Raw genomic sequence first — 27734 nt, forward strand, 5'->3', positions numbered from 1 at the left:
GACTCCCTCAGGGCCAGACAGGCCTGTGGAAAGAGGGAAGTATGCGTCATCCAAGATGGTCGCGGAGGGCTATGGAGTGGGTCTTTGGGGCCCTGCTGCTCTTGGGCTACTCTCCTACAGTTAGGAGAGGTTTCCCATGCCCGGGGTTCCAGGGACCCTCAGACGATCTCCACTGCCAGTCAGAGCCACTTGCTGTGTCCGGGCCATGGCTGGAAAAGCCAAGGGGGTCGACAGATTGACAATTGTTGCCACTGCAAGTTGCCAGTCCCCGACTTCAACTCCTCAGCCAATGGAGCTCATCGGGGTCAGCTGGAACCAGAGTAGCATATGGTAGCAGGCGATGGGAGAACAGGAAATGGAGCTGGGCACGCTGCGTGGACACTGAGCTCCTAGCCCCCCAAGACCCATGACCCCACACAGGGACCTCAACCTCAGGAGACGGTAGGGTTGTGAACCTCACTCCGGGACTAAGGCAGAAGAAGGGAACACAGCAGATAGGCAAAGGGGCCCCCAGAGAGACCCCGTCTCCCTCTGGCAGGGCAGGGGGCAGGACAGCCATTCACCAGAGTCCCCAGACCCTCCTGTACATTTCTCAAAGCCTTCACTGCTCCCACATCCTTAAGCCTTGGTCCTTTCTGTCAGCTATCTCTAATTCACGTGGGGTGCCAGAGACTGAGGCAGAAAGCGTTCTGCCTAGCACCCTAGGCATTGTTGATGCTCAGCCAGTGTAAAATAAACAGCAGAGTGCGGGGGACACACACTCAGAGACTCATAGAAATAAACTCACAAACACTCAAAGAGGGAGTGAGAGAGCAAGCCGGGACCACAGACACCATGATGTTCACTCACAGAGACATACAATCCAAACCCACAGAGATCGCCTCATATAGTCTCACATTCTGAGACAGAGAGCTTCACAGAGCCAGAGACTCACAGAGAGATACATTCAGAGACACACGCAGAGACTTACTGAAACATAATCACACACACATCGCATAGGTAAATATCCAGAGACACATGCAGCATAATGGTGACACATAGGTGGAGACAGGAACAGAAACAGCAACACACTCGAGGCACACAGGCCTTCTGACAAAACAGTTGTACAGTCAACATATATACACAGGCACACACAGACACTTCCGCATGGACACACACACACACACAATTTAGCTTCCCCCTATTTCTCCCGCCTTCCAAGATTGTGGGCCTGCTCCTTTAAGAACTGGCTGAAGGGGTGGGGGGAGGGAGATTGGGAACGCCCGGCAATCGGCCACCGAGAGAGGGGAATGAGAATGTGTGTGTGTGTGTGTGTGTGTGTGTCTCGTGTGTGTGTGTGTGTGTGTGTGTGTGTGTGTGTCTCGTGTGTGTGTGTGTGTGTGTGTGTGTGTGTGTGTGTGTGTGTGTGTGAGAGAGAGAGAGAAAGAGAAAAAGAAGGAGGAGGAGGAGGGAGGGCGGGCAAAGCGACTAAAGGGGTGGGGGCTCGGAGGAAAAGGGGAGCAAAGTATGGGTGGTTAGATCCCAGACGCTGCCCAGAATGCACCCGGGTGGAGGGGAGGAGGGGACGGGGAAGGAAGGGGTAAGGGTAGGGAGGTGGGGCAGGAGGGAGTGTGTGTGTGTGTGTGTGTGTGTGTGTGTGTGTGTGTGTGTGTGTGTATGGGGGGGGATAGTCCGCAGCTGAGTTCACACAATCCCCCCATTCACTGTCTCCATGGCAACTCCGGGGCACAGACCGCTCATTCACACGGCTTCCCCGCCAGCAACCCCCCCACACACACATCATTAACCCCCTCGGTGCCGCCCCTCCCCGCAAATTCCATTAACCCTTTCGGGTGCCTCCCACTCCAGTAACCCTTCCGCACCAAATGCCATTCTCCTTTGAGTCAATTTCCTGCAGCCCCTCCCCCCGTGAACACCTAGACAAATCGACCGACCCCCAAACGCCCTTTGTACCCTAGGACCCACTGTGAGTCTTCAAGGCCAAGATCTCCATCCTGGTCCAACTTGCAATTTGGGAGAAGACAAGGGGAGGCGGCAATGCCGGGGATTAGAATGGCATCTGGGGGTACTTTCTGGGCTAGAGCAGTATTGGGCTAGGGGCATTGTGCAGGAATGGACTGGTGTCAAGAACTGCAGTATTGGGGGCTATGCGGGTTCGGAATGGTATTGGGGGACGGAGCTGCATTGGAATGGGGGAGGATAGGATAAAGGCCTCCATTGGGGGGGGCTGCAGAGAGTGGGGGAGGGAGCCTGGCTGTGAGATGCTATGATGGAAGAGAGATGGGGCTGCACTGCGGGGGAGGGGGGACTGGCAATGTACTATACAGGAATGGGGCTGGGGGCCTTCAGGAGGGATATTTTGATGAGCATGCGGGCCGGGCTGTGGAAATAGAGGGACCATGGGTGGGAGGATGATAAGGGTGCGGGATTCAGGGAGGAGGTGGAGGAGAAAAGCAGGGGAGGATTGGGGGGTCAGGGGTGCTGATGGAGAACGTGGGGTTGAGATGGATGGGGAGCACTGGCTGGGAAGTGGAGCACCCCAGGATTGGGGGGGGGATAGGATCAGGGCAAGGTATGGGCAGCTAGAGGATGAGAGACCGGGGCAGGCGGCCTCACCTGTTCCCCGGGCTGTTGCGAGCGACTGAACCGGGCCACGGACCACCCATATCGCCTCCAGGCCAAGGGCTCCGCACCCGAATCCCCGAGATCTGCTCTCCGGCAGCCTGGCTGCTGTGCCCGCGCACCGAGGGGGCGCGCTGCGCGTGCCCGGACACGGGGGGGCGCGGTCCCTGCCATTAACTCCTTTTGTGCCAGAGATGGCTCAAGTCCTGGGGCATGGCCCAATTCCTCCCAGGCTCAAGCACGCTCTCCTCAAGCTCTCTCCCCACCCTCTCTCTCTCACACCCCTCAAGTCACAGTCAGGTGATCTTCTGGGGCAGCTAGTCCAAACTTTACCTGCAAAGCTTGAGACCTTGAAACAAAGGGAGAAACTGAGGCACTGCCTGCAGGAGTCCCCAGTCACACTCCACGAAGACCCACCTCCACCTCACTTGGCATCCCTCACCTCTCCTCAGCACCAGCACCACTCAAGCAGCAACCAGGAGGTGTGCGTGTGGGAGGGGCACTTTGCCCTCATCCTGTCACTTTCCCAAAGGTCAATGCTGTTCCTTTCTGCTGGGGCATGTCACACTCCGGCTGTCAGCGTGCCAGTTGTCGGACCACTTCAGTCTCTCTCCTCCAGATCTGGCTGTCTTTGTGTCTTGTGTTTCTGTGTGTAGTGCACCTGTCCAGTTTCAGTAACCCCCCACCCCAAGCCCCTCTGAGTGTCCCTTATCCCAGCAAAGCCTCTACCCCTATAGCTCCTCAGAATGTTTCTGTCAGGATAGGACAGGGCAGAAGAAAGCTTTAATCATGTTCAACTTTACCCTGTCGGGGAGTTCCACTCCTTGTGTACGCAACTCTTAAACTTGGTAAGTCCCATCTGAGCAAGGGCTTCATGGACCTCAAAGAGGGAATTTTTTGTAACTTGGGTATTGACTGGTGCTCCTGCTTTTACCAGCACACTTGACACTTCCCAGTAATAGAGTGCAACTACGACCTGGACGGTATCCTGAAGTTGTCAGATCATCTGGTACCACCCACCCATGAGGCTGGGGCTAGCCCTCTTCCAGCTCCAGCCTGGGCATACCAGAAGACTCCATGGTAGTAAACCAGTTGGCTCTACTGGATAGCCTTAGATCTAGGGCCCCAAACCTGAAGGCAAGGGGGCTGAGAATGGCCCCGCTGCAGTTCCAAACGTGACCCCGGAGCAACAGTTTTGAGTTTTCTCTACTGTAAAATGGGAGTGAGCAGGTCACACTGGGTAACTGCCAAGGTGGGTCGTGTGAAAACAAGCAGTTCCGGCAACAGAGCAGAGAGAGAAAAGGGTGCTTCCTTTTGCTGGTTTCTCTTCCTCCTAGAACCATACTGTCCTTCCACCACCTATGTGGTGGCGACACTTGCCAATGGAGGGCAATGTTTCATCCCAGAAATGTGACTCAGGGAAGTTCTCTATCTAGGATATCACTTGGAACGTTAGGGAGACCACAGAAGGTGGCAAAATGGGTAAGCAGTGTCTGTCACCCCCCCACCCCGAAGCTTGTTCGAGACCCAGCATGTGGGATGGGTGGAAGGAGAATCAGGTTCCAGTGACTTTTCCTCTGGCCCAGCGGCCCCCCACCAATCCCAGTGGTGTATCCTCCCATGGAGACAAACTATACAGAAGCCGCACCATCTAGCTGAGAAGGTGAACCACCCTTACTGAGAGACTAAGGCCCCAACCCTTAACACGTTGCCAGGTTGGAGAAAAGAGAGGGTAGTAAGCCAATTAGAATTCAGAAATTTAGGAGGTGGAAGGTAAACAGGGGAGATGATCTGAACAGAATGAAGGTGCTGACTTGCTGGTCCGGCCCGCACCCTTCCGAGAGCCCGCCCTTCCCGGACATGCAGACTCACACACTCCCTTTGCAAAGAAGCTCTGTGTATTGGGTGCAACAGCTCTGGGGTCTCTATATAAATAATATACAAAACCCAACAGCTCAATGCCTCACATTAACAAAAATACTAAAAACTCATTAAAAATGGAGCCTGAGGGAAGAGCCCCAACCACTACTGGTGCTAGCCCAGGAAGGGGACTGGGAATTAAGAGGAAAGGGTGGGGCCCCATCCAGTGCACAAGCAGTTCCTCCAGGTGGCTCAGTAGCGTCCAAATATGTTGGTACTGGGCTGTGGCTGGGTATCTGTGAAAAACCAGAGATTATCAGGGGTGGGAGGCCGAGCAGGGGTGGCGGCGGTCTGCATTGAGGAGAGCCATTCAGGCACCGAGGGAAGGGATGGAAGGCAACGCTTCCCCTCACAACCGGGGCCTGAAGCAATCACCTCAGCTACTTTGGCCTTCCCCGCCCCGCCGGCCCCCCAGTTATTCTGTGGGGCTCTCCTTGGGAAGAAAGGCGGGCTTACTGGAGAGCTGTTGTTGGAGCTGCCGGACCAAAGCTGCTGTCTGCTGTTGTTGCTGGGTCTGCTGAAGCCCCTGGCGCTGGAACTGAGGTGAAAATGGGAAGGGGAAGACTGAACTCGAACCTTCCCCCTTCCTTCCCCGTCCTCATGTCCCCAGCTCTCAGAGGAGGGCCCTGCCTTGCCCCCCGCCTCGCCATGGCTGCACACTGTCCCCAGCCTGGGCCGCTGTCCCAGAGCCCGGGGCTGGAGTCCAGCAGCTACCTGGGGCTGGGACTGGGGCTGGGGCTGGGGAGGAGCTGCCTGCTGCTGCTGCTGCTGGTGTGCCTGCTGCTGCTGCTGCTGCTGCTGCTGCTGCTGTTGCTGCTGCTGCTGCTGCTGCTGCTGCTGCTGCTGTTGCTGCTGCTGCTGCTGCTGCTGCTGTGAAGACAGAAGAGATCTGTCTAAGGAGAGCGAGGGGCTGAACCTCAGTGGTGGAGGGATGGGGATGGGGGGAGAAGCACAGGGTGGGAACTCCGGCTCCGCTGCCCTCCCCGCTCGGAGAGCTGCAGAGAAAATCAAATGTGGAGCACCAAGCAGATGACCCCCAACACTCTCCCACCAGGACCCCCGGAAAAAGGGGGAGGGAAGGAACTGGCTTCTTAAGCCCCCACTATGTGCCAGCTGCCCTGCCGGGGTACGCCCTTACACTGCCTCATTCAGCGCTGAAAACCACCTGGAAGAGCCTGTGCCTCTCCTCCCCCTCCTCCTCTCCGCTCCCAGTCCCCTTCCTCCTCCTCCCCCTCCTCCTCGGGCTCCCAGGTCCCAGGCGAAAATCCTAGGGCCTTACCCGCAGGATCTGCTGCTGCTGCTGCTGCCGGATGTGGTACTGTTGCTGCTGCTGCTGCTGCTGCTGCTGCTGTTGCTGCTGCTGCTGCTGCTGCTGTTGCTGCTGCTGCTGCTGCTGCTGCTCAGGCAGGATGGAAGCCGACCGGACGCCAGCCTGGACACCCTGGGCACCCAGTGGGGTCATAGTGCCTATCATGGGTGTCTGCTGCAGTGTCTGGTGGGAAAACCTACAAAGACAAGGAGGCGCAGAGATCAAGGCACGGGCTGTGGGAGATGGGGGTGCAGATGAGCCCCAGGTCCCTGACCCCAAAGAAACATCAACAGGCCATTTCATTCACTCCTCCTGTCACCAACCAGAAGAGACTTTTTGGCTTCTGACAGATTTCTAGGTTGGGGAATGAGGAGCAAAGACAACACTCCATTTTAGTGTCTCCTAACCTTCGTGGTTAGGAATTTTTCAATTCTGTTGTAGCTGGTTTTCTCTTATGAAAATGAAACACAGTCTCAGCACAAGCTAGGCATTCCATAGACACCACTGAGGTGGTTCTGCTTATCACTGTTGTTGGTCCCCAGTAACCATCAGGGTCTTGAAGACTGTTGTGTTCTATTGCTCCTTACACCTTTCTGACCCCAATCTGTACTTCACTGCAACAGGCTACTGGCTGGGCCCGTCTCAAGTCTTCTGTCACCTTCCGTACGCATCCTCTCCATGAATTCCACATTAATCTCTCAACACGCCCAAATCATCACATCACTTTCCTGATCAAAAGAGTACTTTCTGGGGACTTCCCTGGTGGTGCAGTGGTTAAGAATCCGCCTGCCAATGCAGGGATCACGGGTTCGATTCCTGGTCCGGGAAGATCCCACATGCCGCGAAGCAACTAAGCCCGTGCGCCACAACTACCGAGCCTGCGCTCTAGAGCCCACGAGCCACAACTGCTGAGCCTATGTGCCACAACTCCTGAAGCCCGCATGCCTAGAGTCCGTGCTCTGCAACAAGAGAAGCCACTGCAATGAGAAGCCCCCGCACCGCAACGAAGAGTAGCCCCCCATCGCCGCAACTAGAGAAAGCCCGCGCACAGCAACAAAGACCCAACGCAGCCAAAAATAAATAAAATATAAATAAATTTGTTAAAAAAAAAAGAATGCTTTCTGGGATTGTGTCTCAATCCCTCACCGAACGTTCAAGGCTCTCTCTCAACCTGCACACTCCCAGCTTATCCCTACTCCTTCCCTGGCACAAGTCTTACATTTCAGCCAAGCTCTTCTCCTTCCTGTCCTCCCAGCCACCCTACTCACTCGGGTCCCCATGTCTTTGTTCATGCTACATCCTCTACCTGGGATCCCCCTCCTTCTCCTCCTCCCCGCAAATCCAAATCACAGCTATGCTTCAAAGGCCAACTCAAGTCTGACCTCCTTCACGGAACTTTCTCTGATGACTCAGGCCCACAGTGATATCATCCCGCACTCTTCCTGAATTCCCATTTACTTCGCGGCACCCAACTGCACAGCTGATTATATCTTTCATCACTGTGTTCCCTAAGTGTTCTTCTGAGTAAGTCTCCTCTCCCCAGGTATAGTAGAAATTCTCTGTGGTGAGGGACTTTGTATTTTTTTCAAATAGCTTTCCTCACCCCACCTGGTCCTAGCATAGTGCTGGCCACACAGGGGGCCTAAGGCACGTCTAAGTAAGGGACTTTGCTTCTGGTCCACCCTGCAATGTTCTCCACCCTAAGCTGCAGAGCCTCAAGCCATGACTCCAAAGTCTTAACTAAGGCCTGACAGACGTTCGGCATGGTGGGAGAATGTGTTCGCTGGTCCATTCCAGCACTAAACTGCTCTAATAGTGGCTGGATGACTCCTTACCACACACTGCATCTATGAACCCCCGATCTTTCCTTTTCATAGTCATATATAAATGATTTCCCCTCTTTGGTCCTCGAAGAAATGTTGGGAAGCAGGTGTGAGAACACTGGCCGCCAGGGTCCCTTCCAGCTCCGGCATTTTGTGGCGACAGGCCAGGTGGCCAGATAAGTGTTCTTGATGCCTCCAAAAGTTCTGACTAGTCCCATCACCTCCAGGCCCAGGTTCTCCCTAATTGAAAGCCTCAGTGTGTCTTCACGACCCCCGGCTCCCTTGGGTACCTTTGAGTAGAGGTCAGCCCGTGTCCGTAGGTTGGGGCCTGCTGGTGCACATAGCCACTGGGCCGCTGCTGCAGATGGCGGGTAGGATCTACAAGAGTAGGATTGGTAGAAGAGTGGGTGCTCTGATAAGGCTGGCTGGAGTAGCTGGGGGGCACCATGGTACCTGCGGGGCCTGTGTGTTGCTGCAATCCCACATGAGAAACGTAAGGAGTATAGCCCTGGAGGGAAGGAAGAGAGACGGAGTCAGGGCCAAGACTGTGCAGCGCAGCCTGCCTCAAGCTCCCTGATTCTTACCATCTCGTGCCCTTACCTGGGAGGTCTGCAAACCGTAGGAAGAGCTGGGAGTCATCTGATGGACAGATGACTGTCCCAACATCCCCTGACTCTGCTAGAGGGAAAAAGGAGACAAACTCAAACTCAGGAAGGGCTTTCTGCCACCTCGTTTCTTGTATCTCCTTCTCTGTGTGTCCTTGTGAAGATCCCAATCCCTGTGACCCCAAAAGCCCCTCTCCCTGACGGCCCTCCCTACGGCCCCTCTCACTATCTTTGCCTGGAGCTGTTGGCGAAGGCGCTGTCCCTGGGGCACCGCAGGCTGCTGCTGTCGGTACACAGACGTCTTGTAGGAGGAGGGTTCCAGTCCCATGACGCCAGTCATGGTGGTGGGCAGCACTCCAGGGTAAGGTGGTCGGGTCGGCAGCTTCTGCATCGGTAACCGCACAGGGCGGTACGGGTCCACACGGGGGCCACCTGGAAAGGGGAGCAGGCTGACCTCTTTAGGCTCTTCGTCCCTCTGCGCCCTGCTCAGCGCCCCGGGCATCCACAGCTCCTGGGAGGAGTGGCATCGCCCCTCAGGCGGAAGGCATGTTCGGGTCAGTCCCTCGTGCCTGGTAGCTGGCACTCACCTGCCGGCAGTGGCTGGTTCTGGGTGTAGAGGCCTATGGAGCCCTGCCTGTAGCTAAGGTGGGATATGGAGCCAGGGTTGGTGTGGTGCAGGAGGTCCGGAGGCACTGTCACTCCATAGGGGCCACTCCGGCCTGGGCCCATTCCATAGTCCTGTGTGAACGGCACAGGAGGAAGGGGAGAGGGCTGGGGTCAGGTGGGGTAGGAGGGGGGAACAGGAGCTGGATGTACGTGGTTCCCTGTTCTAATTCTAAAGGTACCCCTTCCCCAGATGCCCCCAGCCCTCCCACAAACCAGTCGCTCAACAGCATCCGGAAGAGAGAGGGGCTGGGGAAGGGGCATGACGGGGCTGTGGCGAGGTGGCAGCGGCGCTCACCTCTGTCTTGGCGGCCGGCTGGCTGCGTTTCTTGCCCTTGGTGGACTTCTTCTTGCGTTCCTCAGTGCTGGGGGGAGCGGCCCCAGGTTTGTCAGTTTTGGGGGGCTCTGGAGCCTTTTTCTCAGGCTCCAGCAGGGCGGGGGCTGGGGGCTCCTCATCTTCCGGCGGCAGCGGCAGTGGCTCCAGGTAATAGGCGCGGGGCCGGGGCCTCAGGTGCGTGTGGTACAGCAGCAGCCGCTGCTGCTCCTCTCCGCGGGCCACGCGCCGGTCCACCCGGACTGTTCCAAACCAGCCCCAAGACAGTGGTGCTGATGGCTTCAAGCCTTCAAAAAGATCCCAGGGGGAGATCTTTTGTTTGGTGGAAACCTGTAGACCCTGCTCCGGAAAATGAGAAACAGTGAGCTGTTGAGACTTGGAAAACAGAAGACAGAAGACTTGGAAAACTTGAGGACTTGGAGGAGAGGGAAAAGTATCTGTTGGCAATAAAAGAAAAAGAAAGTCATGGGTAGATTCAGGGAAGATGGTGAAAGGAAGACACACGGACACACGGAAACACACACACACACACACACACACACACACACAGGGGAGAGAGAGTTAAGAGGAGATGGCGGGGAGCAGAGGGAGACAGAGACAGAGACAGACACTGACAGAGGAAGACAGATACAGAAACAGGAAGGTCGAGAAAGAAAAGCCAGTGAGAGACTGAAAACAGGCAGAGAGAGAGACAGAGACAGGGAGAGAGAGAGAAAAACAGGAAGAGAGAGACAGGCAGAGAGAGAGAGAGAGAGACAAAGACAGGCAGAAAGACAGACAGAGACACACTGAGCCAGGAAAAGAACGAAGAGTATGGCTATATGAACGGGTCGGACTTTGGCTTTTGAACTCCGCGTTCTCTTTCTCCTCTCCCTCTACTCACACAATGATTATGGTTACTCAACAAATACTGTAACTGACAAAGAGAGGGGACAGAGAAAACTGTGCAGAGATGGGTTGACAGGGTCGGGGGGAGAGAGATGCAGGGATAAAAGGGGTGCAGGCCGGGGTGGAGCAGTATGGGAGGCAGGTGGGGCAGAGGAAAGAGGAGGGTAGGGTGCTGAGAAATGGGTGGTACGTATAAAGGTGGGTGGGGGTGATGGGAGGTGCAGAGGGGTGAAGGGAGAGACCAAGGAAAGAGAGGGAGACTCCCAAGATGGGAAGAAGAAATGTGAGGAAAATTAAGTGATTAGCTCAACACCCCAGGGATGGCTCTCGCCCACAGAGCCTGATAAACCTGTTGCAGCTACAGAGGTTAATGCAGGGGAGGCTCTGACCCAAAGGGGAACAAAGGTGGGGAGCGGGGAGCAGGGGATGGGAAGATAATGGAACATGCCTCCTTCTTGAAGATGGAGTCGAAGCCGGCGATCTTGTTGCCTTTGGTGTCGATAAGGGAGCCCTGCGGCTCACATGTGATGACATCTCGGGTCTGCTTGGGCAGCGGCAGCAGCTGGCGAACTTTTTCCAGACTGTCTGACTGGCGCTCCCCCAACTCCTTCTGCAGGCACAGAAAGACAGGACAAGAGTTCAAGGACACAGGAAAAGAGGGACGGGAAGTCTCAGGGGACAGTACAGAAGCTAGCAGGAAGAAGACACTCGGTAAATCCTTACCATATGAATAACAAAGAAAACACGGACGTGAAAGGGAAGGGTAAGGGGCTCTGGGCAGGACGATGCCACTGAGGCTGGACAGCAAACGCAAGGTCAGGGAATAGGGGGCTGAGACCCCAGGCCTCTAGGCCTCGCCCTCGTCCCCTCCTCTCACCCGCAGCTTCTTCACCAGGTTCATGTAGGCACGTTTGTTTTCCTCCATGCTGCCCTGGGAGATGCTGGACATGTCCGCAGCTAGGGTCCCATTGATGAGCACGCTCAGCATGTCCAAGACGGTGGTGAAGAGCTCACTGTGGCAGGAAGCCGGGGGCGGGGGGGAAACCAGAGGAGAAAGAGTTCAGACAGACAGAGACAGCCGGGTTGGACACGAGCAGGGAGCGGGCACCAAAACCGTGTGGGGAACCCCGGACCGCAGAGTCCGCAGTATGAGCCACACCGATTGCGGCGGGTCGTGCACCTGGTGTCAGGGAAGGGGATCCTCTCGGGTACAAAACTGGAGGGAGGGGATGGGGATGCTTTACTTGTTGGACTGCATGTCGACAGTGCCGCTGATGATGATCTCCAGGAGGAGCACAGCCCACTCCGTGGTCTGCTGGGTGCTGCGCTGCACCGTGTCAAACATGCCCCCCACCTGCCAGGGCCACAACAAGTCAGTCAGATGGCTCAGGGGCGGAGTGCAGCATTTAAGGAAAGCTTAGATTAGAACCTGGGCTGGATGTGACTCGGGACACCTGAGGTCAATGTTCCAGCTGTACCTATGATTTGCTACATGATCTCAGGCCAACGACTTAATTCTTGACATCTCTCGGCCTTGGTTTCCTTACTTATAAAATGATGGAGTTGGACCAAAGGATGTCCAGGATCTCATTCAACATTCCACAATAGACGTCTAGGGCTTCTCGGGCCCAGCCAGAATCTAGGATACTGAGGCAGGTTCCCTGCAAGGATCCAGTCTCCTTAACCACTTTCAGGTCCTGCGTCCTTTAGGAGAGCTGGGCTAATACGTGAAGACCCAGAAGAGCCTGGGCCCTCCATCCTCACCCTCGCCTCCCTGGGCTGGGGCTTCTTTGTCTGCAGTCCTAGCCCCACCCCTTTCCTTCGTCTCCCCAGCTCCCTCTCTCACCAGGTTGAGCCGCAGTTTGAGCGCCTCATGCATTAGCTGCTTTGGCTTGCAATCGTCTAAGTACTGGTCATCTCTCCAATTATTCACAATCTAAGATAAAAACAAGTACAACACACAGCTCAGGGATCTTCTCGTTTCCATGCCAAAGCACCCAGGGTGTTCTTGTCAGAAAACACTGAAGATTCAGTGGCCTCTTGGCTGCATCCTTCTCTGCCCTCCTGCCTGGCTCCAGGGCCCAGAGACCTGTACCTGGTGGACCTGGCTGTAGAGGGAGGTAAGGAGTCCCTCGCGCTGCTCGTCCTGACCCTTCAGACACGTCAGCACCAGGGATAAGAAGGGCTGCTGGCTCAACAGGGACATGCTAGAGATGGGAGGAAAAGAAAAAGAAAAGTACAGGACTGTGGGTTGTAGGTCAGGCGACTTGCAACCTCATTCCTCTGAGCCCCAGACTCTACTCTTTTAAGATCTAGCCTTCTTCAAAAAAAAAAAAAGATCTAGCCTCTTGCTCAACTATCACTCTTATCCTCTGTCCACTTTTCTGATTTTGATCCTCACCTCTTTGCCCCAACTTTTCTTCTTCCCTGGGTATGCCTCCTCTCCTTTCTACCCCTCAATCCCGGCCCCCTCGTAGCCGCTTTACCTCTTTTGCTTTTGTCGATCGCGTTCTTTGCGCGAAGAGGAACCCAGGTGCTGGCCCTTCTCCAATTCTTCCCCAGCAGCCTTTAACACATGCCCCTGGACTGAGGTGGGCAGTTTGGCAATGAGAGGAGCCACCAGCCATACACCAGAGCGCTCTAGGGAGCTGGAGAGAGGGCGCGCACAGGGTTACAGAGGAGCCGGGCAAGGTTGGAACAACCCATCCTCTCCTTTCCTGATGGACATGCCTGGCATCTCCAGGTGGCTGAAATCATTTACACTACCAGAGGAGAAAACTCAGAAGGGGATGGGTCCTAACACGTTTCTACCCAACCTGAGCACGGGCTTGGTCTTGCTGCTGCTGGGCATGTTGCTTGCAGTGTTTCCAGAAGACGACCCTGTCTCTGCAGACTGTTGGAAAACCTCGATTGTGGCCTTGGCGATGTTCTCTAAGAGGGAGTTCATCTCCTGAGGAGGATGAAGGGCACAGGGGTGCTAAATAGGTAGCTGGCGGCAAAGGCAAAGAGATGGTAGGAGAGCTGGGAGATGAGGACATAGGAAGGCATCCATGGAGGTTGATAGGAGGGTAACGGACACAACTCTGCTGGGTGTCGTGTCCTCCAGCACCTCGCAGTATCTCTCCAATGCCCCACTGTCTTCTTCTTTACATACCTCCTTACAGCTGTGGCCAGAGAAACAGCCTCTATGGCCACCGCCACCAACCTTCCCCACAGCTCAGAGCCCCAACAATCCCAATCCATGTGCCTTATCATCGGCTCCAAACGTCCGCCATCTTCCCATCCTCTCTGATCTCCAGAACCCAAAGGTAGGACCTAGGTTCTTCTATGGCGGCCCGCCTCCCTGACATGTGTCGCTGGAAGTAAGCATGGGAAAGAGAGGGCCCGGGCACCACTCACATTGTTAGGGGTCTGCTTGATCATGAGCTGCAGCTCCAAGGAAGACTGGCGCATGGTCCACTGGTCCAAGTTCTGTGACAGAGACCCCACCCACAAGCTAGTCATCATTGTGTCATCCCAGCCACTCAGCACCCCGATGCCAGCTCCTGATCTCTCACAAACTTGAATCACATATGCCTGGAGGTCTGAAAGGGACCTCTATGTCCCCTCTTTAGGGAAGATCATACCTAAATAGTCCAAAATGACTGAAAAGTCTATCCTATTTTAAAAGTGGTTCTGGAAAGATTTCACATCTTTCCCCAGTTTCCTGTTCCAGAGCCTCACATTCCTTAGCATCAGGAAGTTCTGCTTAATGCTTAACCTAAATCTTTGATGTTGAAGTTGAAGCTCGCCGCTCCTGTTTCCAACCAGCTGCTCAAAGTCCTTTACAGACCCGAAGGCTAGTCTCAGCTAATCTCTCTTTGGCATTATCTCCTCCAGGCTGAAGAGGCCTCATTCCTTTAGCTTTTCCTCAACGGCTTTATTTTTCCACCCTCCAGTCACATGAATGTCTGCAGCAGCGTGGTGAGGCAGGAAGGGCACAGGCAGACCTGGGCTCATATACTGACTGGGCTCATAAACTTCCTAGCTGTGTGAGTTCCTGAACCTTGGGCAAGTTACTTAACCTCTTCAAGCCTCAGTTTCCTCACTGGTCAAATAGGGATATTCTTACCTACTTCACAGGGCTGTAAAGAGTAAATGAGAAAATGTACGTAGAGTGCTGAGCATGGTACCCCACGTGAAGCAGCCGCTCGATAAGTAATAGCTCTTCGGTAGTATTACTACTCATGACAGAGCCACGACCAACATGCCAAACATACAAGGCCAAAAACTAGGCCTCCCAGATGCTATGCCTCCCACTGATAAGCTGGAGTCCTACTCCAGATAGCTGTGCACTCACCCAACAGTTCACTCTCCAGTCTAGACCATATTGGCTTAACTTCGAAACCCATGCTGGAGCTGTTTCTCTCACCACCTTTCACCCACATCCTCGAGTGAAGCCTTCCTACTTCACTCCCTCTCTCTTTTCCTCTCAAGGTCCCCATCGTCTCACCCCAGGCTCAGGCCCCACTGCTTCCTCCAAGACCCCCATCGCTTTGGCCTACCTGGAGAATACGCTTAATGCGTTGCCGCTGGGGGTTTTCCCCATCCTCATTGTCCAGCAGCCGATGTGGGTAGCAGATGAGCTGCATGAGGCGCTGGGCCTGGGCGCTACTCAACACTGGGTCTTGCAAGTCATTGCTGTCCTCACACAGCGATTTAAGGCAACGTTCTCCTACCCATTCCTGAGGAAGCCGAGAATCGGGGGACTGGGGCAACCAGTAAGCAGGTTAGGAATAAGGGGGATGGACTGGGGGGTTGGTGAGGGACATGATGTATGGCAGGGAGGTGGTGCGATCACGGTAGGAAACAGGACTATATTATATAGCGGCGTTTAGGAGGTGTGGGGGGAAGGTGAGACTGACCTGCTGGCAGATGCTGCGTAGCACGTACTTGGCATAGACATCCAGACTGGCTGTCTCCACAGAGATGTTGCGGCCACCCTGCCTCCGACCGCCACTGCCACCTCCTCCCTCCTCCTCTGGAAGTTCTTCTGTTCCTCCTGTCACAGTGAAGCCTGAACCCTTCAGTTCCGCATCCCCTGTGGTTCACAGGCAGGAGATAGGGAGGGCAGAGTGAGATCCGAATGCTGTGTGGAGACCCACCCCGGACCCACAGAAGCAGCAACTCCCCAGATCCTGCCCTATGGGACAGAAATATACTTCCCTCCCTCGTCTCCTCCCCAAAGGTCAGAGAGACCACCTTCAGGAGAGAGAAAGACTGTCCTTTGTAGTTTAGCTGGCGCTCCACCCTATACACACTTCTGGCACCACTCCCTTCCTACCCCCATACCAAGTACAAACACAGCCTTGAGAACAGCAAACACAGCTCCATCCACAATGCGGTTCTGGGAGGCAGCCAGCAGGTGGCGGTCACAGGAGGAGCGGATTCCTACCGTAGGCTTGTCTGGGGAGACAGCTGAAGTCAGGGGAAGCAAAAGTAGAAACGGTGTGGGTGGGGTGGCCACACTTTCCACGGCTGGCCGGCTCAGATCAAGGTCACTTACTTCCGTCCGACTGGCAAGGATTGAGTTGAGGTGTCTTGAAAAGGTGGAGGAGGATGCGGCAGGTAAGCCGGGCCCCCGGCTCAGAGTCCTGTTCACTGCAAGCTACAGAGAGGAAGACAAAGCAGAGGGGAAAGGATGAAGGCGGACTGTATGTGGATCTGTAGGTGGTGAGGGGCTAAAAGGGAAGCTGAGGCCAGGCGAAAAGAGATAAAACATTGGAGGAGAGGTGGGGTAGCAAACTGTTCTGCAGTATAAGGGGAGTACCTGGAAGGGTCAGGAACCGGAAAGATCGGGGCTGCAAATGCAGGGTTAGAAAGACGCCCCTCCCAGCCTGAGGCACACCACAGGACTGGCCTCTGGTGCCACCAGGAGCCCCACACTGAACAACCAGAGTGCGACCATCCAGTGTGTATTGAGACTGGGGGGGTCTAGACATTCTAGGGGTTATGGATTGGTAGTTCACCAGCATTAAGAAGCGAAGGGATGGCTGCACAGCGAATCAGATCCTCCAGGAGCAAACACTGCCGAGCGATGAGGATGGCAACAAAAGTGGCCAGGGAGTCGTGAAAAGACAGGTCACTGACCTGGAGGAAAAAAGCAGACAGACACCAGGACTCAGTGTGGAGAGAGGGCGGCTACTCAGAGCGCTTGGCCTCCACTCTGCAAAACTCTGTCCCTCCGCTCCTGTGATTACTGGGAGCAGACCCCTGCCCCGGGACATGCCCGGTGTCCAGCACTCCCCCACCCCCAGTCTCACATCTACATTGCAGAGGAGGTCGTTGAAACCACAAGTGCCATTGTTAGAGGAGCAGCACAAGGCCTTAAGCACTCCCAGCCACTCTGCACTCAGTGACTTGCAATAGCCGGTCAGCTCTGCACACAGGATTGCGATGTCATTCACCCTGGGGAAAAGTACAAATGCCCTCAGGAAAAACCTTGTTCCCGGCAAAACCTCAGACTCATTAACTTTTCATCTCCACCCCGGCCATAACCAAGGTTGCAGTACCTCCCAGGCATCTCATCCCTCCCAATATCAGGCGGGAGCGTGGTGCCCATTCCTCACTCAGTACGCCCCATACCTATCGGGATCATGGTGCCCCACACAGACGTGCATAAGGGCATTGCAGACAAAGCTGTAGCGGTTAGCAGGGTTCTCACTAAGACTCTTGCCTAGCCCTGTGTAGGTGAAGGTGTGAGCGGCAGGGTTCTCCAGAGTGTCAATCATGAACTCAGGTGCCCAGCGCATGTTGGATTCTGACGGCTCCACGTTGCAGTAGATGGTGTTCTTCACCTTGGAGCAGAAGTCGCTGCAGGGGTGGGGGAAAGGAGAGAGCAGCGTTGAGGAAGGGCTAGTGAACTAGAGGGATGGTCAGGAAAGGCGAGAAAAGAAAGAAAAAAAAGGAGAATGTGAGGGACAAGGGGCCTTAGGGCAAGAAAAGGGGAAATGGGACAAAGCAGACCAACCGGGCAGGAAAGGAACCCAGTGAGAAGAAGGCACAGGGGCCTCTGGAGGCAGGGAGGAGGAATGTGGGCCCCGCAGACATGGGCTGGAGGCAAGGCTGATGAGGAAGGAGGCCCACTCTCAGGAACCAAGAACACGCAGAGGACACCATCCCCAAATGACCCTTCAGAGACAGCAGGGTCCTGGGCTGTGCTCTGCTCCTGAGTGGGGCAGTAATGGGAAGGAGACGGGACGAGGTCCCAGTCTCTACCCCTTACCTCCCACCTCTCTTACCTGAAGAGCTCCCCAAATTTGCTCTTTAAATGGCTACAGGAGGTGTACAGATCATAGAGATAAGCAAGGATACAGCGTTCTGCGGAGGAGCCATCGGACCGGTTCATCCCATGCTTGACTACGCCACACAGCCTGTCACGAAGGGGCAAGGTCGGGAGGTGTGCCTGAAGCAATGGCAGGCCGGGGCGCAAAGATTCCCACCCCTTGGCAATACTCTCTCCCCTCCCCACCTGAATGGCACGCACTTCCGCACAGTGAGAGCCCCACATGTTCTTCGCAGGCCACTTCCACCAGCATTCACCAGGGCCCTGCACCAGGGCCCTGCATTTTGAAGCCCTGCTTACCCCTCAAAGACCTGTGCCATCTGGTCCTGGTTGAGGATGAGGCAGGCGTGATAGTGCCGCAGGACAGCCACGATGCACAGGCACAGGCTGGTGGTGTAGCTGCCCACCAGATCCGAGGATTTGAGAAGCAACTCGGCCTCAACTACACTCAGTTCATTCAGTAGCTAGAGCAGAGTGAGCGGGGGTTGACAAATGAGAAGAGGCCTTGAGTATTACACATAACCCGCCTTCCTGTGAGAAAACTGGAGCCCCTTCCTGCTGGAGCTGCCTCAGCCTGGAAGGGCCCTGGTGCCATATCCCACTGTCCTTTATTCTAGTAACGACAAGTCACGTCAATGATGTAACCAGTCTCCGGGATACAATCCTATGAACCTCACGATGGGAGGACAGTCTGTGCCCAGTGCTCTAATCCATCTCTCGGGTCTCCTCAGGGAGCACTTGAGTCTCTATTCCTGCTGGCTTAGCTCATGGGCCACTCCCCCCACACTAGTCTTTCAGTCCCTCCAAATAGCCTGGGACACTGGCTTGAGCCTCTCCTCCTGTCCTTATGACCCTGTACAGCACAAACTCCTTCCTCCACCCTCATCTCCCCAGCTTCCCCACCTGAATGGCAAAGTCGATGAGGCCACTGATGCTGAGTGAATATTCCATGAGGTCGAAGATGAACTGCACATGCTGCACCAGAGGCAAGTGGTACGACATGCCAAGGGCAAAGCTCGTGATCTGCTCCAGAACATTCCGGGAGACCTAATAAGGGCAGTGGGAGTGAGACAGGAATGGAGAGAGGTGGGAAAAACCAAGGAAGCAGGAAAGGATGGTGGAAGGGGATGAGACCAGGAGGCTTAGCCTGCCTGAGGGGGGAAAAAAGACAAGGAGGAAAGGAAAACGGGACAAGGAGGCCGGAATGTGGGAAGGGGGCTGGACTTAGGCCCTCACCTGAGCTGTGACCTGGTGTTGGTCATAATGTGAAAGGTGCTGGAACTTAGCAAAGATATCCTCGGCAGTGGGGAAGGCTTCAGGCCGGTTGCGCCGCCGCTTCTGCCCATCCTCCCCACCTGAGGGGACAGTTGAAAGGGACCAGTCAGGACAGGGAAGATAACTAGGTGACTGGGGGTGGGGAGGGGGGGTATGGAGAGAAGGCTATTGGGGGGGCAAGGGGAAGGAAGGGAGGGAGGGAGAGAGGGAAGGAAGGAAGAGGGAAGATGGGAAGGGAGGGTCAAGGAAGGGGCGGGGAGGGATGAAGGGAAGGGGACAGTGAAGCAAAGGTTTGGAGGACCACAGACTATGTGGACCTTAGAGGAATACGTACAGGGAAGTGCTAGGTTGAGGGAGGGAAGGGAGAGGGAGGGCGGGCAGTATGGGGCTTACTGTGAGGTACCTAAGAATGTCAGGTCTCCAGGATTCAGAGGCACAATAGGAGCAAGCTGGTCTGCAGAGGGGGGGAATGAGGGGGGAAGTTTCAAAAGGACTAGAGCTCTCAGGAGACTCCAAGAGACAGGACATCGGGACATGACTGGGAGTTCCCTACACTGGGGAAGGGAAGACTGACTAGGGCGCTTTTTGGGGGAGATCCATTTAAGGTGCCTCAAACCCACCAGTTTCTGCTGTCCCTTTGCGGTTCAGAACCTTCAGGATATCCTTGGTAATTTTCTTGATGGCATGGCGGGCATCATCTCGCTGCTTTCCCACCCCAAACAGTACGACCAACCGCTGGTTGCACTCATGGCTGCATGACTCCTCCTGCATCCCAGCGGCACCATCAGACTCCAGCACGGATCGTTCTCCCTCCTCTTAAAAGCATGCTCCATGCCCCTCAGCATCCCAGTGCTCAAGCCCTTCCCAGCATACCACACCCTTAAGAACAGCTCCAACCCCTCAGCACAGTCCTTGGACAGAAACCTGGGCTCAGAACAGATGGTCGCAAGGTGTTGGGGAACGGTACCTGGGGGATGGGAAAGTGCGTGGCATACTGCACATGCCGCGGCTGGTCATAAAGAACCCCAAGGGTCCCTTCTAGCTTCTCCTTGGGTGGGGGCTTCACCTCCTTCTCAACATCTGGTTTCTCAGGGGATGGACTGCCCTTCCCCTCACAGGGCATAGTGGGGGAGAACAACTAAGAGAAAGGCGAAAGGGCAGAACATTTAGAGGAAGACAAAGGGATGAGGGGGCACAAAGAAACTCCCCAAAGTGGCATAACGGGAGGACCTCAGGAGCTGGATTCTCCCACACCAGGATCTAACTTACTGAGAAATCAGGCTTCTCCATGTCCTCAAAGAGCACACTGGAGCTAGGGTCGATGTCCATAGACTCCGAGAGGCCTGGATCCTGACGGCAGAGAACAGAAGCGAAGCTGCTTTAGCCCCGAGGAGCTGCTCCCCACCATCTAGAAAAGTTGACCAGGGAGTCGAAGAGAGGAGACCATATTGGGAAAAGCACCAGTTCCAGATGCAAGCCTTGACTGGTCCATTAACCACCACAGGCCTTGGTTTCCTTCAGCTTTAAAATGAGGATAAGAATACCTCACAAGGGGGAATTCCCGGCAGTCCAGTGGTTAGGACTCAGCACTTTCACTGCCATGGACCCTGGTTGGATACCTGGTGGGGGAACTAAGATCCTGCAAGCCGCCTGACACAGCCAAAAAAAAAAAAAAAAAAAGAATACCTCACAGGGCTGCTGTGAGGATCCAATGAAAAAAACTGATATGAGAGTGCTTGCTAAACTGCAAAGCACTAAGCAAATCTTACCCTTGTCACTAGGTAAAGGATTCTCAGAGGATTCCAGGAGCCAGGAAGATGGGACTGTCAGAAGAAATGATCTAGGGCGAGGAAAAGCCCCCTCACCTCCAGCTTGCTGCTGCTGCTGCCCTCAGCCTCTTTGCGCTCAGGGTCATCGGCAGGGTCATCAAAGGGAGAGGGAGGCCGGGGACCAGGGGCTCCGAAGGCAAGGTCCCCTCGGGAGATGAGGGTGCAAGTGTACATGTTGTGGGAGAAAACATCATGTCGAATCAGTTCACAGAAAAGCAGTACCAAGTTAAAGAACTCCACTCGCTCACTCTCACTTCGGGGGTCCGCTGGAGAGAGGGGATGAGAAAAGATGAGTTAGGGGAGCACAAAAGAGATGGGCAGAAAGAGAGAGAGACACACCTAAGGCATGGTGCTCCTAGGGTTCCTGAAGTAGGCAAGAATAGCAATGACTCAAAAAAAAAAAAAACCCGAAAAACCAAAAGCCAAACCAAAAACAACAACAACAATAAAACCAAAACTGTTGAAGGATAAAGTGTGGTTGGTTACCCAAACTCCTGCCCCACACACCATCTCATAAAGGAATACAGCATCTCTGCTATTTATACGTGAAAATGCTTCGATCGTATGCTCCTTTTATTCTTCTCTTTACTTCTCTACTCTGTTAAACTGTAAGATGAGCAAAGGCTAGAATTATGTCCCAAAGTCATTCTGCATAGAGCTCAAGACAGAAATATATCCAGAAGGCCCTTCATATGCTTTCTGATGACAGGGATGGGTGAGTCTAGGCAGAGGTAACCAGAGGGTGGCAGGGGTCCATACTCAGCATGGGAGCCTGTGTATCCAGAAACTGCAGGAGGACATCCTGGAAAATGGGAGCACTAGGAGCAGAAAGGGAGCCAGAGGCTATGGAACCCTTCTCATCTGCGGCTTCCGATTCTCCACAACGCTGTAAGATGAGAGAACAAACTGTAGGATTGGGTTTTACCTGTTTCTTCACTCGTCCATGTGCAATCCTTGAACTACTGCCTATTTTGGATCCATCCCAAGCTTTTCACTTCTACCCTCCCCCCCTTGACTCCCATTTTCTTTACCGTCTCCCAGCTGCAGCCTTGGTCACTTCTCTAACTCTGACATCGATCCACTCCTTTCTACTTTTGCCTTATGTCCTCAATTTTCCCTGTACATTCTCTACCCCTTCTTCACTCTCACAACTTCAACTTTGGTCCCACTACCAGCTCAATGTGGCTCCAACCCCAGCTGCCACTGCCCCATGGGCCCCCTAACCTCAGCCTCAATCTCTGCCTGTCTCTTCTCCAGCAGCTTGGCTACCACCATCGCACGATGACGACCAGAGCGCTTGCAGCTGACAGCCCATTCACACAGTAATGATACCACAGCATCATCATCTGAGGAGATCTGGAGACCAAAGGAAGACCAAAAGGGTGAGTAAGGTAGAGCTGGGGACAAAGAACCGAGTTCCAGTCTCCCAGCGACTAGGCCCCATCTTAAAACATCCTAGGCCCAGTAAGACCGGCTGTCTCTTCAGACATCCTCTGGTTTCAATGCCTTGCCAAGCCTTCCCCTCATATATAATGTTGCTCTTGCTGTTTTTCACTTCTTCTCTTCCCCTTCTTGCTTATTACCTCGTGCCCATCCTTGCTAGGCCCCAATCCAAAGATTCGATTACAGAGGGAATCAAGAGAGTTGCTGAAGTCAGAGCGCTCAAAACTATGGCTGTCCAGCACTTCCAAAGTATGGAGCACCCGTCCAATGGTGAAGCCTGAGGAGGAAAGTGGTAAAGGGGACTTTAACTAGAGGCCCGATGTACTCCAACTTTCAGATCTATATGTCCTTACCGTCCCCATCCTTTCCTCAAACATCCTTCTTACTGTCTGTCCTCTGGCACCCACCTGCAGTAGCTTCTTGGCACTTATCAAAAGACCAGCGAACCTCAACGGCCTGTCCTCGCTCCTTGATCTGCTGCTCAATCTCCCGCAACTTTGCACGGACCTGCAAAGAGGAAGGCTTTAAGGATGTAGCAAGGCATACAAAAAAGGCCGGGGCTCCAAGCTAAAAGAATAGTAGCAGACTCCGAGTCACTATTTCTGAAAGAGTAACTTAAGCCTCTCACATCCCAGTTGCCTGGGAGTACCAGGCTATTGGTCAGACTTACCTGCTGAGTGAAGGCACTGTTGCCCTCTGGCATGGGCAGGTTGGAGGGGGCAATAGGCAGGTGGTCAAGTGGTGAGCCAGTCTTGATTCGGCTATCAGTCAGTGAGTAGTGCCAAACCAGGGCACTAGGACAACACAGGAGGATGGTCTGCCAGACAGGAACAGCTAAGTCAAACTCAGTTATCACGGCTACCTGTCTAGAAGCCCATTATAAGACCCAACCCTTCAGTTTCTGATCCAAAGTTATTCTGAGCCCCTGAGGTGGCATCACTCCATCTCTGAGCCCCTCCCCTCATCCACTCTCCTAAAAGGCTTTGGGCCTCCTATTTAGACCTGGAAGGGAACTAACTGAAAAGGAACTAACACCCCAGAAATGAGAAGCCAACAATTTCCAAGCAAGTACTCAGTGCCTACTCTCGCCTCCAATTTAGAACCAGTCCCATTTTCCAGGACAGGCACCTGAGTCTTCTCAAGATGCCTTTTAATACTTCCATGGGCCCACCTAGTACCTACCTGAAGGATACAGCTGAGGCCAAAAACTAGGGGCCGGTGCTGAGGGCACATAAGCAGGTCACTAAAGGGTGTAGAGGGTGTGCTGCTAGTTGGGGGCTGAGGAGCAGGGGTCGTGGGCAGTGTGCTTGTTGACTGAGCAGACATCACATGAGATGAGTGACTGCTCATGCCATCCAGCTGCAGGGCCAGTCTCCGCGTACAGAAGTAGGCAAGGCGGCGGGAGAGGTATGCAGACTGAACGAATTCCCCAGAGTACTGTGAAGACACGACGATCAAAACCCCCCAGTTGGGGACTTCCCTGGTGGCGCAGTGGATAAGACTCTGCACTCCCAATGCAGGGGGCCTGAGTTTGATCCCTGGTCAGGGAACTAGATCCCACATGCATGCCGCAACTAAGAGTTTGCATGCCACAACTAAGGAGCTCGCCTGCCACAACTGAGGAACCCTGGAGCCACAACTAAGACCCGGCGCGACCAAATAAATAAATAAATATTAGGAAAACAAACAAACAAACAAAAAACAGTTCTCTCCAAGGGACATTGCTTTCACGTCTTATATCTCCTCACATCCTCCCTAGACCCCCCCAAATCCTAGGCCTTACTCGAAGCAGCAGGGGCAGCAGCAGTTTAAGCAATTCATCCTCTCCAGGGCGGATTTTCTCAAAACACTCAAGTACCCAGGTCAGGAACTCATGTCTGTCCAGCATTCCGTCCTATGGGTACAAGGGATGGGAAGAGGATTAGTTTTGCCAAGGGACTATTAGAGATGAGGCAGAGAAAGTAAATGAAATAATAAAGAGAACCACGAGTGGGGCAAGGTGGCAGGCGGATTCTGTTCTATGCTGGCAGAGTGTGAGGTCAGGCTCAATCCCACATCCCACACGACATGCCTTCTTCCTACCTGAAACATGAACATGGCTAGCTTCTCATTGTAGTCCCACTGCCGGATTGCCACCTCTACATCATGGGGCAAGGGCCCTATAGTAGAACCACAGCCCCCACTTCCGGAAGGCCCTGGCCGGTAGTATTCAGCCATCTTTTGCAGCTGCTCCCATAAGTACTTGGTGATGATCTGAGTCCATTCTAGGGGAAAGATGGGAAAAGGGCTATTTTATACTGTCCCTTTGCTTAGAACACCTTCTGTCCCCCACCCCCAGTCACCATACTTCTAAATCCTATTCATCCCCTTAGGCTCAAGTCAAGTGCCACCTTCAACAACAAGGTCCTACTGTAGAGCACAGGGAGCTATATTCAATATCCCATAATAAACAATAACGGAAAAGAATATGCAAGAGAGTGTATATATATATATGTATATATATGTAAAACTGAATCACTTCGTTGTACACCAGAAACTAACATGACATTGTAAATCAACTATACTTCAAAAAAATTAATTAAAACAAAACAAAGAAACAAATGCCACCTTCCTAAAGCCTTCCCAGGTGTTCCCAAAAGAAAGTAATCTTTTTGTTCACTGAATTCTCAAAGAAGCTTCTGCCTCCACTTTTGACACTACGCTTCTATATTCAATTATGGGATTCGTACATATGCCTTAGCATCCCTACTAGACTATAAGCATCCTAAGGGCAGGGATTAGGTAGTGGTCATCTTTATAGCCCAGTACATGCACACAGCAGATACTCAAGATACTTGATGCTTACTAATTGAGTGAATGCAAGATACAAGCAGAAGCAAGGAATACAGATGAGGAAGGAGAATAATTGCAAGGGTCTCTCTACCGCTCCTTGAAGCGATCAGTGGTGGGACCTCTGGTATTAGGAGTTACTCACCCATGAAAGGGTCAATGACGTGTCTCTTCTTAACCTTGGTCTCTGTGATCGCTGCATAGTAGGCACAGGTCATCTTAATGAGCCAGGCAGCCCGCATCACAGGCACTGTGTACTTGGCCAAGTACCCAAACACTTCTTCCTTCTTACTGAAAATGGGGACCTGGATGGACATCGCAAATAGTGAGACCTCTCTCACCCCCATGAGCTGGCACCCGTGTAGCTTCATCTGGAAATCGGAGGGTACTTGGTACCCGCGCTCCCCTCCTTGGCCTGAAGAACAGGAAACAGTACCTCACCTTTTTGGCTAGTTGTGTGAGTGGCTTGGTGCCAGCCAGATCGGTGAACCAGGTGTTAATGGCACTCTGGGATCGTGCAGTCACCAGCCAGAAGTTGTCCTTCTGGTTCACTTGGGGCTTCCTTCTACCGGTGTCAGGGAGGGTGTTACAACGTAACTTCTCTGCAATAATGCTGCTGAAGTTGGAACTGATCTGAGGGAAGAAAACTACACCTCAGGGTGGGAAGAAGGGGCAAAGAAGTGGTCGTGCCTTTGATGGGCAAATGCCAATGTGGTAGCATTAGGTTATGAAGGAAAACTCGGCCATTTAGGTCATCCCTTTAAGTCTTCCCAACCCAGGGCCTTTGCTCCTTCTCAGATTCTTCCAGCCTTTTCCTTCAGCCTGGCAGGGTTGTCTCACCTTGGCAGGATTGAAGTTGACGTTCTTGGCACTGCCATGTTCATCCCCAGAGACAGCTGGCTGGTTATTGAAACCTTGTTTTACATTCAAGGCCGTTAGTTCATCCTGAGGCAGGAAAACAACATTTTAGCTTTTTTTTTTCCCTTGGGGGTGGGGGTGATGGGAGAGGAGGGTAGAAGAGAGGGGAACAAGCCGGGGAAAAGGTAGGAGAAGGATTCGGAGAACAGATTGTGATTTAAAGCTAGGCCCTTATATTCATTTGGACCCCACCCTCACTAAGATTCCCAATTCCCCAGAGCTCGCTCAACAGCACTGTGCCCCTGCGAGCTTGCAAGCAGCCGTAGCTCACCCAACCGCCTCAGACAACTTTCTGAGGTGTGTGTGTGTGTGTGGAGAGGGGGGCGCCTCCAGCGGGGCCCCGACATCACTCCCGGTTCGCGCCCAGGAACCAACCCCCACCCCCACTAGGTCCTACTCTCCTACACCAGCCCACTTTACTCTTCCCCCTTTCGGGACTTGCGCTCCCACCGAACCGCCCCGCCCCCCCCTTCCCCGAGCCATCAGTTCTTCCTCCTATGGCGATCGCTGGCCCCTGGCCCCGTGGGAGCCCGGATTTCTGAACGCACCTCCTTCTGTTTGGGATCTTGAGGGTATACATCGGGAGGCCCCAGCCGCGGCCGCTTCAGGGGCCGGTGTTCGTAGCTCAAGATCCCGAAGGCCGCCATCTTGCCCAGCCCGTAGCGCCAGAGGCGCCAGCCGGGCCCGGCCGCGGGGGAGGGGGAGAGGGAGCCGAAAAGGGGGGCGGCGGTGGCGAGGACGGCAGCCGAGAGACAAGGGGGCACATTAGAAACTCTCGATCATTGCCGGAAACTACCGAGGGAAACCGAGGGACGCCGGGAACCATCGGACAATACCGACAGCAGCGGGGGTGGGGGCGGGGCCCAGCCCGGCGTGGGGCGGAGCTCCGCGCTCGGGGAGCTTTTCCACCCCGGCCGCCGGAGAATCGATTTCACTCAGTCAAGATCCCTGCAACGTCCGCCAGCCAGGCGCTGGGGATACGAACCTGCGAGGCGGGAGGCGGACGCGGCGCTGAGCTCCGACTGGAACTGGATTCCCAGCGCCTCGCTCAGTTCTCGGCCTAGAATAAGTGCTCTATCGTCTGTGCGTTGCTTAGAAACTCTGCCTTTTGCAAACCGCTTCTTTGTTTCTTAGTTCCTGCATCTGAAAAATGGGTGTACTAACACCTTCAAGGGACTGTTGCGAAGATTAGAAACTACGTATGCATAAGAAAGCACCTATTAAACCCTGAAAGGTCGGCTCTAATCTTTATTAGAAACTATGTATGCATAAGAAAGCACCAATTAAACCCTGAAAGGTCGGCTCAAGGTCTTTATGGTCTAGCACTGAGGTTCTTAACCTCTTCTGCTTCACAGTCCCTTTAAAATGCTGATGGAAGCTATGGCCCTTCTTCCCAGAAAACTGCACGTAAAGATATACAAAATGTTAGATACTTTGCCGGGAGATTCTTAGACCCCCTCTTAAAGTTCACTCACATATCTCCTAAAGGTCCATGAACTCCAGGTTAAGAACGCTTGCTGTATCGAAAGAGGCACCTACTGAGTGTCAGATGCTTTTCAGACATTGTCTCCTCTAATCCGCAAAAAACTCCTATGAGTTAGGGATTATTATTGTCTCCATTTTGTGGATGAGGAAGCTGATTTTCAAAGAGTGGAAGTTTGCTTGCCCTATATTATATGGCTACTGTGTAACAGAGCTGAGACTAGGATTTTTTCTTGTCTCTGTCTCTCACTCTCTCTCTTTAAAGAAGTGTATCATCTCATAGCTGTTCTTTTTTTTTCCTGCCTTTTTCAATTGCAGTATATTCGATGTACAATATTATATCAGTTACAGGTGTACAACATAGTGATTGACAATTTTTAAAGTTTACACTCCGTTTATAATTATTATAAAATATTGGCTATATTCCCCGTGTTGTACAATATATCCTTGTAGCCCATTTTATACATAAT

At 53.6% G+C, this 27734-nt stretch overlaps 1 protein-coding gene across 5 annotated transcripts; it reads right to left on the bottom strand.

Moving 5' to 3' along the window:
• Window positions 1–4445: 4445 nt before the first annotated feature.
• On the bottom strand, window positions 4446–26481 carry MED12 (mediator complex subunit 12). Of its 5 annotated transcripts, none has more exons than XM_060002599.1 (46): window positions 26331–26481; window positions 25705–25809; window positions 25306–25497; window positions 25010–25169; window positions 24118–24299; window positions 23819–23929; window positions 23218–23472; window positions 22706–22852; window positions 22443–22542; window positions 22176–22312; window positions 21817–21948; window positions 21352–21478; window positions 20629–20858; window positions 20033–20113; window positions 19731–19901; window positions 19384–19528; window positions 19167–19217; window positions 18725–18843; window positions 18392–18535; window positions 17789–17952; window positions 17445–17576; window positions 16789–17016; window positions 16467–16611; window positions 16173–16293; window positions 15710–15811; window positions 15496–15609; window positions 15069–15244; window positions 14709–14888; window positions 13564–13635; window positions 12981–13114; window positions 12651–12812; window positions 12260–12371; window positions 12011–12100; window positions 11409–11518; window positions 11042–11177; window positions 10613–10774; window positions 9241–9615; window positions 8867–9017; window positions 8515–8711; window positions 8275–8352; window positions 8128–8182; window positions 7965–8052; window positions 5822–6047; window positions 5257–5412; window positions 4999–5080; window positions 4446–4778 (listed from the first exon to the last, which is right to left on the bottom strand). In XM_060002599.1, exons 1-46 carry the CDS (start codon window positions 26427–26429, stop codon window positions 4735–4737), a joined length of 6480 nt encoding a protein of 2159 aa, XP_059858582.1. In that variant the 5' UTR covers window positions 26430–26481; the 3' UTR covers window positions 4446–4734. The 5 variants fall into 5 exon arrangements, with proteins under 5 accessions (XP_059858582.1, XP_059858581.1, XP_059858583.1 ...); XM_060002598.1 differs by having other exon boundaries at window positions 8506–8711; XM_060002600.2 differs by having other exon boundaries at window positions 7965–8182.
• Window positions 26482–27734: the final 1253 nt, after the last annotated feature.

This window comes from Delphinus delphis, chromosome X (genome assembly GCF_949987515.2).
Source record: "Delphinus delphis chromosome X, mDelDel1.2, whole genome shotgun sequence".
In the NCBI taxonomy this organism is placed as follows: Eukaryota; Metazoa; Chordata; class Mammalia; order Artiodactyla; family Delphinidae; genus Delphinus; species Delphinus delphis.